Source organism: Notothenia rossii (assembly GCF_949606895.1).
Source record: "Notothenia rossii genome assembly, chromosome: 8".
Classification (NCBI taxonomy): domain Eukaryota; kingdom Metazoa; phylum Chordata; class Actinopteri; order Perciformes; family Nototheniidae; genus Notothenia; species Notothenia rossii.
Window position 1 is genome coordinate 79629884 of NC_136906.1, and position 17500 is coordinate 79647383.

The 17500-nt window shown below is 41.4% G+C and overlaps 3 protein-coding genes across 5 annotated transcripts in view; 2 read left to right on the plus strand and 1 right to left on the minus strand.

The window, feature by feature from the left end:
• Window positions 1-26: 26 nt before the first annotated feature.
• Window positions 27-4706, plus strand: spata45 (spermatogenesis associated 45). The gene is made up of 2 exons (XM_079642848.1): window positions 27-2597; window positions 3969-4706. The coding sequence occupies exons 1-2, from the start codon at window positions 2357-2359 to the stop codon at window positions 3986-3988; spliced, it is 261 nt and encodes an 86-aa protein (XP_079498974.1). The 5' UTR covers window positions 27-2356; the 3' UTR covers window positions 3989-4706.
• Window positions 4707-4860: 154 nt separating this feature from the next.
• On the minus strand, window positions 4861-12412 carry tatdn3 (TatD DNase domain containing 3). 2 transcript variants are annotated; one of them, XM_079642845.1, is made up of 10 exons: window positions 12248-12412; window positions 11221-11253; window positions 11071-11144; window positions 10310-10385; window positions 9434-9496; window positions 8080-8189; window positions 7250-7305; window positions 7067-7179; window positions 5598-5678; window positions 4861-5510 (listed from the first exon to the last, which is right to left on the minus strand). In XM_079642845.1, exons 1-10 carry the CDS (start codon window positions 12302-12304, stop codon window positions 5358-5360), a joined length of 816 nt encoding a protein of 271 aa, XP_079498971.1. In that variant the 5' UTR covers window positions 12305-12412; the 3' UTR covers window positions 4861-5357. The 2 variants fall into 2 exon arrangements, with proteins under 2 accessions (XP_079498971.1, XP_079498970.1); XM_079642844.1 differs by having other exon boundaries at window positions 7250-7332.
• The window catches only part of nsl1 (NSL1 component of MIS12 kinetochore complex), an 8097-nt gene continuing 1028 nt past the window's right edge, over window positions 10432-17500 (plus strand). The window contains exons 1-6 of one of the 2 annotated variants that reach the window (XM_079642847.1): window positions 10432-10666; window positions 11209-11283; window positions 14117-14189; window positions 14314-14444; window positions 15837-15891; window positions 16792-16859. In XM_079642847.1, the coding sequence (XP_079498973.1) occupies window positions 10631-10666; window positions 11209-11283; window positions 14117-14189; window positions 14314-14444; window positions 15837-15891; window positions 16792-16859 (438 nt within the window). In that variant the 5' untranslated portion in view covers window positions 10432-10630. Of the gene's footprint in view, window positions 10667-11208; window positions 11284-12444; window positions 12686-14116; window positions 14190-14313; window positions 14445-15836; window positions 15892-16791; window positions 16860-17500 lie in introns of those variants that run through there. The other variant, XM_079642846.1, reaches the window with a different exon arrangement.

Here is a 17500-nt window from a genome sequence, read left to right on the forward strand (position 1 = left end):
TCTCTACTTTAAAGAGTCCTCTCCTGCTGATGTTCAGGTGTATATCAGTATGTAGTGTCTCTACTTTAAAGAGTCCTCTCCTGCTGATGTTCAGGTGTATATCAGTATGTAGTGTCTCTACGTGTCTCCATGCTTTAATGTTCAAAAAGCTCTTTATTGTTCTCATACTGCCTGTGCTGCAGCACCTCTTTTCACCCTCTGTCTGAAACCAGAGCCCAGTCTGCTCTGATTGGTTAGCTGGCCGGCTATGTTGTGATTGGTCAACCGCTTAGAGATGTCCCGCCCATTAGCCTATCACGTACAATGTGTTGGAGAGCTAGCCAATACAAGTGCGAGTGTTGGAGTCCAATGGAAGCAGGAGGTGAGTGTGTCAGAGAGAATACATTATATCAGCTAAACGTACTGAAAGGTTCTTCATGAATGGAAGTATTTTAAGGTTGAGCCTGCACATCAACGGATGATAGAAAGAACTCCCTTACCCTTACTCTTTTTGAAGCAACAATATATTCTTTGAAGTTTTACTCTTAGGTGATGTTATTTGTTCTGTAACGGCCCGTCCACACCGCGGTGTGCGTTGAACCTTGCCGGCGGGCTTGTCTGAAGCTTGACCAACAACCAATCGCATGAATCTCCCGCCCCGGACACACAAGCACGCGGTATGATTGGCTATTGTACTGGCATATGATTTGATTGGCTGACGCTTCCGTCGAAGCTTCAAAAGTAGAACATTGCTCTACTTTTGAAGTGAGCAACGCGAGGAAAGCAAAGCTTTGCTCCCACAATGCAGTTCGGCAAAGCGTGACGTCACTCCCAAGTGAATGGGCAGAAGCGTTGAAGCTTCAACGCACGCCGCCGTGTGTAGGGGCTGTAACAACTGTTGCATTCTTTTACTGCAAAGTTGGTAATTGAATCTCTGAGTTCCCAGTCGTCCTGCTTGGTTCTGTTCTCTCCATGAGCCTCTCCATGTGCTCAGGCCTTTATCTGCTCTAATCCTGATCATCCTTTGACCCAGTGGGACTGAACTGCAGCTACAAGTCTGTTCCCACAGGAAACTCACTCAAGAGCTGCAGGTAATAAACACTTAGTTGTAGGAAGTTGGTTCCCTTGACAAAAAGGAATGGGATTTCTCTCTTAAAATAAGATAAGATAAAATGTACTTTATTAATCCAGATTCGGGAAAACAATTGTTTTGTTACACCAGCATAAAACAAAACAAGGCATTGCACATAATAACACATTAACAGAGTAGAAATAAACAATTCTAAAATAGAAACAAATCAAAATAGAAATAAAGCAGCATCAGAGAGTAAGAAAAATATACAGATGACCGTGAAGATAAAAAATCTATAAACTGTCTGACAAATAAAAACACTATTGAAGTGCTTTTGGATGTTTGTAAAAAGTGACCTTGTTGAAGTGTATATGTATTCATGATACTTCTGTTCAGCCAGATAATATTCACAAACACTTTAAAGAGGCCCTGTTATGCTTTCTGGGGTTTTCTCTTTCCTGTGTTTTAGAGCATGTAAATGGTCTGCAAAGGCTAAAATCCCTGTGTATCCAGAGGGAGTTTATCTCCCACACAAAGGCTTGTATATGTACATTTCCCGAAAATGGCATTTGATAGTAAGGAGTTATAACTGTGATACTTGTTTGGAGAGCTTCTTCGACTGCGGCTGCATCAAATACTCCTGTTGTATGCAGGTCTATCTCAGGAGGATCAAATAACCTCAGTGTTGTCGTGGGTTGAGAGAAGTGAACTCTCACTCTGTCTCTGTTTCCAGGCACCAAGAGGAAATCATATGTATTTTGAAAATGCATGTAGCTTATTTGATACTAGTTATTTAAGGTAATATTCTGTATTTAATTGCGTTTTATGATGCAATACGTTATAATTAATTGTATATTTTTGTCAAACGGTTCAATAGATATTTAAATGTCCAAAAAGTATTATTTGTTCTGCTCACTTGTTGATGGTTTTGGCTTCAGGGGTAAGAAGAGTAAAAGGTAGGGGGGGAAAGTTTTTGTATTTTCTCATTTGTAAGTATATAAGGGAGGCAACTTTATAATCCATTTGTTGGCTCCTAACTTTTCTACAAGTAACACTAGTTTACAATATTACTGCATCTGCTATTACGTTTTATGTCTGAGCAAAACATGGGAAACAGATAAGTCTAAAAGATCTTTAAGCTTTAACTTGTTGAGCGATAGTAACTCATCTTCCCAAACACAACATATCTTTGACTCTCTACTTCTTCAGGTTTCCCGTTGCCATGTAAACACAGCATCAAACACTGACTGCTACACCATGGATCATTGACTGACTAAAAAGGTAAAATACATCTAAATAAGAAACATGTCTGGAGAAGAGCATCGGGCTCTGAGGGAGCTGAACGTGCGGAGGGAGACGTGGTGTCGCGTGGAGGGGAACCCCCATCAGGAGTGGGAGCGGCGCGAGAGGAGACACTACCGGAAACACCTGCGCAGCACCGCGGGACTCCTCAAGTCTCTGCCCGCAGGAGAGACCCGCAGCCCGGCCGGAAGAGAGGGAGCACCACCCTCTAATCTACCGGAGAGGAGGCACTTCGAGGAGAGCTGTGAGGAGGATTATATTTACTGAGATACTTTACAGTACATGACATTACATGTTACTAGACGCTTTTACCCAAAGCGACTTTCCAGGGCTGCCAACCCTCACGCATTGAGCATGAGAGTCACGCAATGAACCCATATCTCACGCACTCACGCCGCACATGCCTTTCCCCACGCTAAGTTTGCGTCCAAACTAAATGTATATAAATATAAAAATAAAGTTAAGGAACCACAGGGCCGTCCCTGGCAAACTTGGGGCCACAAGCGACATTGTGAGATGAGCCCCCCTCCCACCACCGACAGGAGTGAAACGTTTTTTTGGAAACAAAGTACTTTGCAAATATAATTCCTGATTATTATTATTATCAACACAGTTACTTTTTTATACAGTGAGGTTAATGGTAAATGTGCATGCATGTCGTTCAATATGCGTTTACAGGTGAATACGTCGGCATTTCCTGGATGCAAAGTCATCGACAAGGTCATCGTATGACAGCTGCTGTGCCAACTGTGCGTTGATGCTTATGAGAGCCAGGCCACTTAAGCGTTCTTGCCAATGACGACCAGAGGTAAGTCTTCATAAGCTTCAGTTTGGAAAAGCTTCTCTCAGCAGACACAACTCTAACAGGGAGAGTTACTGCAACGCGGAGGGCAATCCAGAGATTTGGGTACAGTTCCTGTAATTCACTTTTGTGGAGAAATGACAACATCTCCAGAGCAGTTTTTTGTAGTGGCATCTTTGGGAGGTTGATGATCTTCTGGACCAATGCAGACAAGAAATCCATCATTCAAGCAGACTTAAGATATGTTTTGATCTTAATAGTGCACTACAGAATGAATATAGTGAAAATATTCGCTTCAAAAAGATTAAAATATAATTAATGCAAATAAACGACTTCTACTAATAATCATAATCATAATCAAGAAATACTTCTTCGCTAAGGACGCTTTTTTTACTGAGATACTTCTTCAGACGTAATGCATGGGAAGGTACAGTGCTTGTGATTTATTATTGGATATTAACAATAAGGCTGGTTGATGCACCTGGACCCTAACCCTAACCCTAACCTGAATGCACCAATAAAATAATGCAAAAAGAAGAACGACAGAAACACCATCAGGAAAATGGCCAGCATTAATGTAGGACACACAATTTATATTTAATATAAAGATTTTTAGTGTTGTCATTAAACTCATGCGATTATTTATGGGACAAAGGTACCCCTCAAAAACACACCTGGTTGCTATCCTGGCTCCTAAATGGCTTTGGATAAAAGCGTCACCTAATGATATGTAACATGTAATAACGTATTATCTTGGTCAGGGCGTTTTATGTCATACTGTTTGAATCTGTGACGCCTGTTTGTCTTCTCCAGATGAATCACAGCTGGTGTAAGCTGCCTTACGGGAGCTGATACAACAAACATCTGAACACACTGCAGCTTTGAGTCTTTAAGAAATAAAACACATGAAACAATACCCAAAGGAAGCGATGCCTTTGCTTTTAGGTAATGCACGTGTTGTGCTTTGTCTTGAGGATCTGTGTGTGAGTCTAAAGCTCGTGTTGCATTTGAAACTTGAACACATTTTTGAACACCTGTCATACCTCATTCACACCAACGCAACTCCGGTTCAAGCTCCGTGCTACAGCTTTTCAGGTTCAGAACCGGTTCTTCGGTTTAGCTCCGGCTCTTTTCACACTGCCCAGAGTCCGACTGGTGCTGCGTCATTGCATCATCGTTTGCGTCATGACGTAACCGTTAGCGTGCCTGCTTCATAAAGCCAAACTGCGCGGAAACCCCCTCACAACAACAACAATGGCCGATTGTGCTCCAGCTTCCTCTGTACCTCTTCTGAAGACCAGATCCCCAGTAGGTAGCTGGTCTCTTCAGTGGACCACTGCTGCTTGTTAAGTTTCTCCATCGTTGTGTACAAACTGGATACAACGCTGGCTTTTTGTTGTTGTTCAGGAGTTGATCCCGCCCCTGCCCCCGCCCCCGCCTCGACGTAAGCGTGACGTATGCGGTGCTTTTGCTGTAGCCGGACAATTTTTTGGTGCTTGAAATGAACCGGATTCCGGAGCTAAGAGGCTGCTCCGCTGCGGTGTGAACAGGAAAACCCGGTGCTTTTCAAGCTCCAGCTCCGAACCGGCCCTGAAACACCGTTGGCGTGAATGAGGTATGTGTGAGTTAGCAAAGGTTCAATATCTCCATCACTATTGTCAAATGCTTTGACAGCCGTTCAGTCAGGATGAATGATTACAAACTATATATTTTCACTTTTTATTTCAAATCAATTGCAGGTTCCACTTGTGCAACAATTGGAAATAACTCAAAATATAAATCACTAAATCCCAGTCAGAGTAGCTGTTTATTGAGCTTAATGCTAATATAGTATACTAACAAGCTTTGATGACCAACACTGTGAAATGTTATCACGCTAAAGTCAGTATTAAGTAAGTGTTGTGCTATACAGATAGTCGTTTATGTAGCAGAATACATACAGTAATTAGGTTTTGTTAGAAACATTTTTAATTATACGCAAAAAATGTTGGTTAGCATGCTTAATGTAGTATTGAGCTAAGATAAGAAAGATATTTTTTCATTTCGTTGCACAACCTTGTGTTATATAATCACAATGAATGATCCTTGTATCTTTGTAACACAGCTGTGCCTTTAGAAAATGCTAATGCTAAGGTTCATTTCCAAACAAAGGACAGATCCTTTTGTTGCCTCTGGCGCCCCCCTGAGTCCAAAGCTCACACGTCAGAGACTTATATGCTGCATGTGGGTTTGAACCTTTGGGAAAAGCCTGAGTGCGTTTTGTGCGGTGACGATCTGAACAGTTTGTGTTGACAGACCTTTGATGTCAGCGATGTGTTGGCAGCACAGAGCGATGTTACAGGGCTCGTTCCTCTCCTGGGAGACAGGAAGAGACAGAAGGAGGTTTGGAAATAGAAACGTCTGCAGCTGAGAGACAGTCTGAGGAGATCTTCTGAAACTCACGAGCTTGTCGAGCCCGAGAGCGGGAGAGTCCGTTTCCAGACAGATGTTCTCCAGAGGGATCTGCTTGATCAGTTTGTCTCTCTGTGTGGAGATTTTTTTATTATTATAACGGACTGACAGAAGTTAGGACAGCAGATTCACTCTCATGTTGCTCGTCTTCAGAGGCAAGGCTAGTTTCTTTATATAACACCTTTCAACACTGTGAAGCTCAAAGTGCTTCACAGTGGAGACTTATTGTTCTTAATTCATTAGATTACATTAGGTTTCTTTACGCAGAGTACAGGTACCAAGATGACTAAATGGAGATTATCATCTAATGAGAAGTGTGAAGATAATCAGTGATGATAAGGGAGGCTGTGGCGCAGTGGATAGTGCGTTGGTGTTGGGATCAGGGGGTCACAGGTTCAAACCCCACTGTAGTCAGCATGTCGTTGTGTCCCTGAGACACTTCACCCCAAATTGCTCCTGTGGGGATTCTCCACAGTATTGAGTATGTAACTAAAAACAATGAAATATAACATCCAGGAATAGGAACGCGGTGTCTCTTGTTTTGACCGTACTTTTTGTCTTAACGCGTCAAAGATTTTTCAAAAAATGCTTAAAAAAGGTATTTCTGTTGCACTTTTAATGGGATATAAGAGTATTTACCTGTTAACGCTTTAACATAGAGTGTAATCTCTAAATAATCATAAATGTTGTATAATGTTATAATGTATATAAGTAATCATCAGAGTATCTAAATCCGAATCAAAATAGTGTTTTTACCCTGGGGAAAGCTGCTCTATTTTACAATTAATGAAAATAAAAGATAAAAAAAGGAAAGCAATGTTAGAAATATAAAAAGAATAGAATAGAATGGAAGGGATGAACCCCTCTGTAATGTTCTCACATGCAGAGCACACAGTGACATGTGTTCTCTGCTTTAACCAATCCTAGTACCAGGAGTCTAGTGCTAGGAGCTATTGCACAGCGCCCGGGGAGCAATGGGAGTGGGGGGGTGTCCGGTGCCTTGCTCAAGGGCACCACGGCAGGGCAGGAGGTGAACTGGGACCTCTCCAAGTAGCAGTCCACACTCCATATTTAGGTCTGGTCGGGGACTTGAACCGGCGACCCTACAGCTCACAGTCCAAGCCCCTACTGACTGAGCTGCTGCCGGACAGGTAAAGAAACATTAAAAAATACAAAATACAAAAAGAATACAAAAATGTATATAAATATAATTTAAAGTGAAATGTCCGATAAAAGATGGTTAGAATTAAAAATAGAAGAAAAATATTTATATCAAAGATACATATTTTCATTTTTTATTTGAATAATGTACCGGTGCTGATGACACCAGATATCAATTTAAATTCCTATATGTTTCTGTTTCTCTCTCCTCGTGATTCCTTAAATACAAAATCTATACGTAGCAAGTTGTTGTTTCTTTTTTAAATCTTCCTACGAATACAAAGTGTGGACCCCCCCACCTGGTGGTTCCTGCAGACCGCGGGGGGGAAGGAGAAGAAGAAACCAGCCTTCACTCCCTCCAGAGCCACAGAGGGCTTCCCTGCAAAGTTATGAAGCAGCGCTCGACTGATACCTGACGGGAAATCAGAAAGTAGTGTCATTAAATGTTAACTTCAAATATTAGAAACAAAGCGAACACTCACCTTGTTCTCTCATCGTCGCTATGGTGACTTTAGCAGCAGATCGTGAGTGGACGTTCCTGGGAAGGAAACAGGAAACAAGCAGACTGATTTGACCATCACTTTAATGCTGTCTCTTACCCTTACGGCCTGTCTACACTACAGGCATCAAAAAATCTTGAAGCTGGGCGTGTCTGAAGCTTGGCGATTTTTTGCGAGCAACGCGACCAACAACCAATCACATGAATGTCCCGCCCCCGACATACAAAGCAATAGCAATGTTAAAACGAAGTAAACTGGATATAAACTCTCCAAACAGGCGAAAAAACGATCAGTTTCACCCACTGTCTCTGCCACCTCCCTCCATGCCTGGTTCCTCCGGTTTGTATCCCGGTAAATAGTTCCGGTCGTAAAGAACCGGGTGATTTGCTACCGTAATATCTCGTTTGGAATATGAGGAAATGAACTGCGGTCTGGCTCTCCCAGCTTGCACGCGGTTTGATTGGCTGAGCTTGCACTGGCGGGATTTGCATAAACGGGATTTGATTGGCTGACGCTTCCAGCTCAGCTTCAAAAGTTGAACATTGCTCAACTTTTGAAAAAACTTTTGAAAAAGAACATTGTTCAACTTTTGATGCCGATAGATGCTCGTGATGCTTGCAAAGCCATGCTCCGCTCCCCACAATGCAGTTCGGCGAAGATTAAAAATCTTCTACGTCACCCCATTCAAGTGAATGGGCGAAGCGTTGAAAGTATTTTTCCATGCCTGTAGTGTAGACGGGCCGTTACAGTTATTGATCACTTTTGTGTTCTATGTTCATGTATCTGTATGATGGTGGTTCCATCCGGCTCACACAGGCAGCTGCAGCTCCTTGGCGACGCTCAGCTGTTTGATGAAGACGCTCATCTGATCCTCTCTGTCCTGATGAGAGGGAGCACACCACGGAGTGAAGTCTAAACCAATCTGGAAACAAACAAATAAAACACAATGACTGATAATGTTCCAGCAGACATTATGAAACCACCAGAGGCCCTGCAGGGACAATAGTTTGTTTTAAAGCGATATGATTGCTGTCAGGCGCAGAAGAGTAAATTCATTATCCTGAAATGTGGATGAAAAAAGTTCAAGAGCATGTTTGGTCTTTTTAAACTGCTTAAACAAAATGTGACAAACTTTCCACAAAGACTTTTCAATGCATAGACATGGTAAAGATGTAACACACATTGATGTAGAAGTCAGATCAGATTAGTCTCGCTGATGAGAACAACGAAGTCAATTAATTTTTTTAGGCGGCCAGAAATCAAGAATTCTCCTCTGAGGACCATCAAATCTGTCAAGTCTCAAACACTTAATGTTGTGACGAATGCCATGTATCATCAAATGATCATTCCCTGAACACGTGCAGGTGAGAGCGCCGGAGGTAAAGAGTGATTACAGACTCTCAGATCAAATCACGTGTTGAGTGCAGCGACCCATGAGAGAGTTGTGGAAACAGCAGTCAGACTGTTGATTCAGCCGTGTGGAGCCGGAGGTCTGCTCTGAACAACACACACATTCCTCAAGACCGCAAAGTGAAGGGTGTGTGTGAAATTACTATCCTTGTGGGGACCTAAATCTGTTTACACAGTCACGTGTGGGGACTGGCTTCCCTTTAGGGTTAGGGTTAGGGTTAGGCATGTGTTGGTTAAGGTTAGGATAAGTCTCCAATGCATGCAAGTCAATGTAATGTCCCCTGAAGTGATGTATACATGGTGTGTGTGTGTGTGTGTGTGTGTGTGTGTGTGTGTGTGTGTGTGTGTGTGTGTGTGTGTGTGTGTGTGTGTGTGTGTGTGTGTGTGACATGTAATTAAAACCTTCTTTATCTAAGTTTGTATTGATCAAATTAGATGTGTGGACCCTGAGAGTGGTAAAGGGTTAAGTTATGGAGACAGTACGGGGCGAGGGAATTCATTAAATTAAATCAAGTATGTTGCTTTAATCCTGCCGTGGAATTACAGAATTAGAGGTAGAATGTGTGTGTGTGTGTGTGTGTGTGTGTGTGTGTGTGTGTGTGTGTGTGTGTGTGTGTGTGTGTGTGTGTGTGTGTGTGTGTGTGTGTGTGTGTGTGTGTGTGTGTGTGTGTGTGTGTGTGTGTGTGTATGTGTGTGTGTGTGTGTGTGTGTGTGTGTGTGTGTGTGTGTGTGTGTGTGTGTGTGTGTGTCTTCTACCTCTCCAATAGCCACGAGGCGTTCTCTGTGTTTGTAAACCAGTGGCAGGGCAGCATCAAGATCCTGTAAAAAACAAACCAATGTGAGTCTTTATCATAAATGTAACAATCTACCTTCAGAGGCACATTTCTGTCACCATTGTCTTTCACTAATTTATCTTGTCAATATCTTTATTGATCTTTAGTATATTGCATGTTGCATCGTTGGAGAAGCCCGGGACTTGAGACTTTCATTGCCAAAACTTAGCTGTAGCTATTGTGCATATGACCTTATGCTTTATTTGCTTTATTTAGATTAGTTTGTGGAACTCTAATCTGCAGCATTTTTGGAAAGTCTTTACATTTTATTCTCATTCTCGATGATGGAAATCACAGCATCACCTTGTTCAAATGAAAAGGCAGCTTTTTGCAGCTGGAAGCAAAACGACATCAGGGTGCAAGGAATGCGTTTTAAGGATTTCCCCTGACTGTGGGAGACCTGCCCTTTAGAGTGAATCCTGGCTCAGCTGACCGACTTCAACACCGTATCAAGACGTTGGAAGCGATTACATTTCAGTGATTATTATTCAAGAGAGAGGATGAAACTCTGAAGAGGATACTTAGTATGTAAACGGAACAACTCACCATTTAAACTTCATAAGAGCCTGTGCGTTATGTTGTAAAATGGAGCTAGTCTAAAGGAAGTGTTGCGTACATTCTTGTACTTTTAATAATACAAATAAACACCCCTTCATCTCCTCCAGAGGCTTCACAGTCCCCCCCTCCTCCTCTCTTGTTTCCCTCAGGACTCCACTGTGCCGGCGGGATACAGTTACTCTCAGAATAAATAAAGTGAAATGATTTTAAAAAAGGGACGAGGAGCAGTCTGTTTTCCTACCTGAGGATTCACGCTGCGCTGCCCGCCCTCCTGCAGGGGGTGGAGCCCGAAACACGGAGCCACTAGATCTGGATAACTGTGGGAAGAATTAAGAGGTAACACCCTGAATAATAAATATGAAGCTACACCGCTGAGAGCAGCTGCACGGTGCAACGTAAACACACTCATTATTTCCAGCTATGAATACAGAGAGCGAGAACCTTTAGTTCTGCTGTTTCTGGACTTTTCTTTAGTATTTATTTTGGGCGAAATATATACATTTGCACATCTCGATCTGAACATTTCAGTTACTGCGGTTAACGCTGAGTTAATGGACAAAGCATGTTAGCTAGTAAAATAGAAAATGGATGCATGCAGGTATGTGGTTGCAGCTATTGCAAAATAATGTTTTTACTTTACACACATTTACATTTTAATCATTTTTATTTGTCTCGTTTTTTGGCGCCAGTTGAAAATGCCTTTTATATTTACCATTGCACAGGACTGGACTTTTTATAAGCTCCTTGTTGTTTTTAAACCATTTAATCTGATTAAATCTATTAATTGCATTTCTGCCCCCTGATTTTAATTCATTTGTGTTATTAAGTTATTCTTTGTACAATAAAATGTTCATATAAAACTAAATAAATCATGCCAAAGTTGTGTTTTTTTGTTTAAAACTAATGCGTTTCTCCTACTGAACCAGCCACTACACAATATGTTATGAGACGGACGCTGTGTAAGTCCTAGGACTGATAACATAACTCTGAAGACACACTGACCGGTCCTGAAGCTGCAGAACTCGATCAAACTCTCCGACTTCTTCCGTCACTGCAACCAGAGTCTTTACCCCGGCCTGCACACACACACATTGAATCATACAAGTCAGTTTGATTGTGATATGTTTCTATTCTCTTGAGTCTCTCACCGACCTCTTTAGTCCTCTGGATCACATCCTCCAGATCCTGCAAAGACGGAAACAAGATGGCACAGTGGTAAGAGAAAAAATCAGTAAATGAGAAAACTAACAAGTTAACAAAAACTGTTACAAACAACTGCTGAGTGAACATTTTGATATATAGAGGTGGGAGTACAAGTAGAAGTACTCAGATATTGTACTTGAGTAAAAGTAGAAGTACTCAGATCTTGTACTTCAGTAAAAGTAGAAGTACTCAGATCTTGTACTTCAGTAAAAGTAGAAGTACTCAGATCTTGTACTTGAGTAAAAGTAGAAGTACTCAGATCTTGTACTTGAGTAGAAGTACTCAGTACTCAGATCTTGTACTTGAGTAAAAGTAGAAGTACCAGAGTGTAGGAATACTCTGTTACAGTCAAAGTCCTGCATTCAAAATGTTCCTCAAGTGAAAGTAGAAAAGTATTATCATCAAAATCTAGTGAAAGTAGCGACAGTAAAAGTAGTCATTGTTTGATTGGTCCATTTCAGAATAATATATATGATATGTTTTATAATGATTGATCATGAAAGTGTTCTCAAAGCTGGTAAAGGAGCAGCTAGTTTGAATGACTTTGTATACTGCAGGGTAGCTGGTGGATTTACTCCAGGTGGAACTAAAGTCTGATTTAACACTTGATTAGATTTCACATCATTCATCCACATCTGTAAAGTAACTAAAGGTATTAAATACATGTAGTGGAGTAAAAGTACACAATTTACCTCTGAATTGTAGTGGAGTAGAAGTACAGAGTAGTATAAAATGGAAATACTCAAGTAAAGTATAAGTACCTCAAAATTGTGCTTAACTACAGTACTTGAGTACATGTACTTAGTTACTTCCCACCTCTGGTTGCACACATACAGCTTTTATGATTAAACATCAATATTTGTAATGGAAATACACGCTATTATACTTTCATGTAGTCTACAGAGGATGCAATGAGGACCAAATACTTATAAAAACAAGCTAGGTGTTCTGGTTGTTTAGTCAACTTAATGCTTACCTTTTCAAACTCACGGGCTGAAATATGACAATGGCAGTCAATAAAACCATACTCCATTGAAAAATTCTAAAATAATAAGAGTTACGACGAGTTCAAATCACACACTAAAAAACAGCAATAATTGTCCATGTTGTCGTTAGCTAACAGCCAGGCGGAACTATTGTGCGATTATAGATGTGTGTTGTGTTTCCGGGGACGACGTACGCAGTCGCAACCCGGAAGTTACACGATCTTTTGAAAATGTAAACAAAGTTGGCGGTAAAGATGGAGCCGGTAGAGAGAGAAGACACAACTGAGGAGTTCAGGGTGAAAGTAACGTCGAAAAGACAAGTAACCCAGCGGATTAACGAATATAAGAAGATTTTACAAACGGCTCTTGACGGACAGACGGGCGTTGCCGAGGAAACGAAGAAAAGTTTACTGCAAGAGCTGCTGGCGGTTAGTCTGTTTACATCTAAAACCATGTAGAAGAGACATAATTCTTTATCCATTGAGATATTGCTGTCAAGTGAGCACAGAGCTGATACACTTTAATATTTGGCAGGTCTAAGCTGTTCAGATCATTAAGCACCCTGTTTGAAAATAAAATCAAAAAGACTCATCTGAATGGGATAAAGCAACCTGGGTAATACATTCATTTTAATCAGAGCTATTGGCCCAAGCCAGGAGATAGGGAGTGAGGTCCAGCGATCTAAACCTTGTTTTACCTTACCAAATAATGGAGTAAAATTGGCTTTGTACAGTTGATTAAATGACGGGGTAATAAATATACCTAAATATACAAAACCGGATGGAGACCATTTAAAAGGAAAGGATGGCATTGTATTTGGTATAGTCCTAAAACTACCCAGAGGCATAGCTTCGGATTTATTTAAGTTGATCTTATACCCAGAACAATGACTAAACTAATCTACCATCTCAATGAGAGCTGGGACTGATATCTCAGGCTGGGATAAAAACACTATGACGTCGTCCGCATATAAACTTATTTTACTACATATCTCTCCGAGCTGCAAGCCATGTATGGAAAGCGTGGCTCTAATGATCTCAGCCAGTGGCTCAATGGCTAGCGCAAAGAGCAGAGGAGACAGTGGACAGCCCTGCCTGGTGCCTCTATGTGTTGGAAAGTACTCTGATCTTAACCCGTTAGTTACAACAGCCGCTTGTGGGTTGGTGTACAGTATTCTCACCCATTTCAAAAAGTTATTGCCAAGACCAAATGTGTCCAATGTGTAGAATAGAAAGGACCACTCTACACGTTCAAATGCCTTCTCTGCATCCATGGAAAGCACCAATCCATCTATAGATCAAAGGCCTGTATAACGTTCAAAAGACGTTTTACATTGTTTGTAGAATTACGGCTTTTTATAAAACCAGTTTGGTCCTCTCTAATTAGTATAGGCAAAAGGTCCTCCAAACGAGTTGCTAGAATCGTAGAAAGCAATTTCCGGTCTACATTCAAGAGTGCTATTGGCCTGTAGGAGGCACAAGATTCTGGGCATTTCTCTTTTTTAATATAAGAGATATGTTTGCTTCTCTCAAAGTCTGCGGTAATTCTGTCGTAGTAACTGAACGATTAAGCATTTAGAGTAATGGTTCTAGAAGCAGGCTGCTAAATTCTTTATACAATTCACAGGTTAGTCCATCTGGTCCTGGTGACTTTCCACTCTGGAGGTTTTTAATGGCAATGATCCCTCTGATATTATTGGAAGATTAATCTTAGCAAAAAAGTCCTCCATTAAATGAGGCGCGTCACTTGTCTGCTCTGAACAATACAAATCCGTGTCAAATGTTTGAAGCAGCCATATCTAGGATACATTTGATAAAGCATCACAGCTGTAATGTGGACTCTTTGTTTGATCCGTGCAGACCTTCGAGGCGGCGGTCCAGGAGAACGTGCTGGTGAACGGACTGCCATGGGAGGAGGCTCCTGATGTCGAAGGTGATTCTCTACGATGACATCGCTCTCCAGCCTTCAGCCTTCAGCAGTGCACAGTGTTCATGTTGCTTCAATTAAAGTAGTGTTTATTAAACAACAGTTCTTTTCTGTGTCTCACTCTCTGCAGAGGAGGAGCCTTTGGATCTGGAGAGCCTGCTGGACGACACCATCGTAGAAACCACCAGGAAGCGCCGTGTCTACCCCAAACAGATCCTGCCTCACGTGGTCCACACGCTCAAAGCTGAACGCAAACTCATGGTGGGTCTCACGCAGAGGAGGGGCGTAGTGAAGTACAAATACTTTGTTGCTGTACTTAAGTTCATTTTTCTGGTATCAGTACTTTACTCCACTACTTCTTTTTCTGACGACTTTTTACTTTGACTTTCTACTTCTTACATGTTGAACTCAAATACCTGTACTTTCTACTTCTTACATGTTGAACTCAAATACCTGTACTTTCTACTTCTCACATGTTGAACACAAATACCTGTACTTTCTACTTCTTACATGTTGAACACAAATACCTGTACTTTCTACTTCTTACATGTTGAACTCAAATACCTGTACTTTCTACTTCTTACATGTTGAACTCAAATACCTGTACTTTCTACTTCTTACATGTTGAACTCAAATACCTGTACTTTCTACTTCTTACATGTTGAACTCAAATACCTGTACTTTCTACTTCTCACATGTTGAACTCAAATACCTGTACTTTCTACTTCTTACATGTTGAACACAAATACCTGTACTTTCTACTTCTTACATGTTGAACTCAAATACCTGTACTTTCTACTTCTTACATGTTGAACACAAATACCTGTACTTTCTACTTCTTACATGTTGAACACAAATACCTGTACTTTCTACTTCTTACATGTTGAACACAAATACCTGTACTTTCTACTTCTTACATGTTGAACTCAAATACCTGTACTTTCTACTTCGTACATGTTGAACACAAATACCTGTACTTTCTACTTCTCTCATTTTCCAAACAGGCTGGTTCCTTTAGTCTGAATGTGTGTTTGGTGGCGTGATCATTATTATTTAGAGTCATTGCGTGCCTATTGATTTGAACACGATCCGTGTATCCATCATTTCCTGGTCTTCTCTAAAGAAGAGGGACCAATGAAAACGTTGTCATGTTGCCGTTGGTCACCATGGAAACATTCATTAGCTAACAATGACATTATTGTTCTATTAATATAAAGGGAGGTCAGGTACTCTTTAAAACAGCTGCTAGTTATGGGTACTTTTTACTGAAGTACATTTCAAAGCCTCTTTACTTTGACTTGAGTAAAGAAGTTTAGTCAGTACTTCTACTTTCACCAGAGTATTTTTAAACACGAGTATCTGTACTTCTACTTGAGTAGTGTGTGTGTGTGTGTGTGTGTGTGTGTGTGTGTGTGTGTGTGTGTGTGTGTGTGTGTGTGTGTGTGTGTGTGTGTGTGTGTGTGTGTGTGTGTGTGTGTGTGTGTGTGTGTGTGTGTGTGTGTGTGTGTGTGTGTGTGTGTGTGTGTGTGTGTGTGTGTGTGTGTGTGTGTGTGTGTGTGTGTGTGTGTGTGTGTGTGTGTGTGTGTGTGTGTGTGTGTGTGTGTGTCCAGAGCTTCCACTTTTCTAACATGCTGTGTGTTGTTTGTGTTTCAGAGGCTGTATGGCCACGCAGTCAAACCTCAAGAGTTCGTCAAAGATCCCGAACAAGGTTGTTATCTAAAATCACTTTTACGTACACACACATTTGAATTTGACTGTTGTCTAACCGTCTGAAAGAGATGCTTTTACACTTCAATATTTGAGGGTTTGCCTGAACCCTGCACCTTGTATCCAATGCTTCTAAATCTGCAGCAGCTTATACAAAGATATGTATTCATTCATACATTATTTACATGACCACAGCATGGTTCTGTCATGTGAAGTCTTTGAGCTCTCATGCACTTTGTGGTTGGATGCAAACTGCATTTCGCTGTGTGCAATGAGCATAAAGTTGAATCTGAATCAACAGGAAAACGTTCTAACGGTGATGTCTTTGTTTTGTTGACACTCATAATAATCTAACCCACCACCAAGTGTGTATTGGAAGCATTTCTGTCTGGTTAAGGCCACACACTCCTCTGGTGTCCTGTCTTCCTGTCTGATTCTCAGAAGTGTTACTTCTCCTAAAGCTGAACATTTGAAAGTGTCTCACCCCCCCACGTCTTAAACCGAAACGCCCACACGCATCCTTTGTTCTCGTAGACTGCAGAACCAATGTATATTTTGTCTTTATTATATTATAGCCGTAGCCTTAATATGATGAAAATGTATATTAATTGCAATTTATTTTCGATGTATGTGTGTAGGCATCATCGACTTCATATGTAATATGTCCCTCACAATACATGTTCCATATTGTGACATGAATAAAGGAGAATATCCTACATGTCTGTATACATTTCTTAATATCCCAATGAATTCATCATCAGGCATTGAGGCTCATTTACTCATCATGCACTTCCAGCATAACTCAATATTTAAATGTTAATGTCTATGTTTTATAAAGGAACAACTCACACTGTGTAAAGATCCACTTTTAGTTGAACTAATGTTGGGCTTGTTTCTCCAGAGACCATCATGAGGGACCTGTCAGCAGCAGCTCCTGTGCTGGTGACACAGGCCATCCAGGTCATCAAGGTAACACACACACACACACACACACACACACACATATATATATATATACACGCACGCACGCACACATATATACACAGACAGAGACACACACACACACACACACACACACACACACACACACACACACACACACACACACACACACACACACACACACACACACACACACACACACAACCACACGCATGTATACACACATACCCACACACACACACACACACACACACACACACACACAACCACACGCATGTATACACACATACCCACACAACCACACGCACGCACACACGCACACGCATACACACACACACACACACACACACACACACAGCCACACGCATGTATACACACATACCCACACACACACACACACACACACACAGCCACATGCATGTATACACACATACCCACACACACACACACACACACACACACACACACACACACACACACAGCCACACGCATGTATACACACACACACACACACACACACACACACACACACACACACACACACACACACACACAACCACACGCATGTATACACACATACCCACACAACCACACGCACGAACACACACACACACACACACACACACACACACAACCACACGCATGTATACACACATACCCACACAACC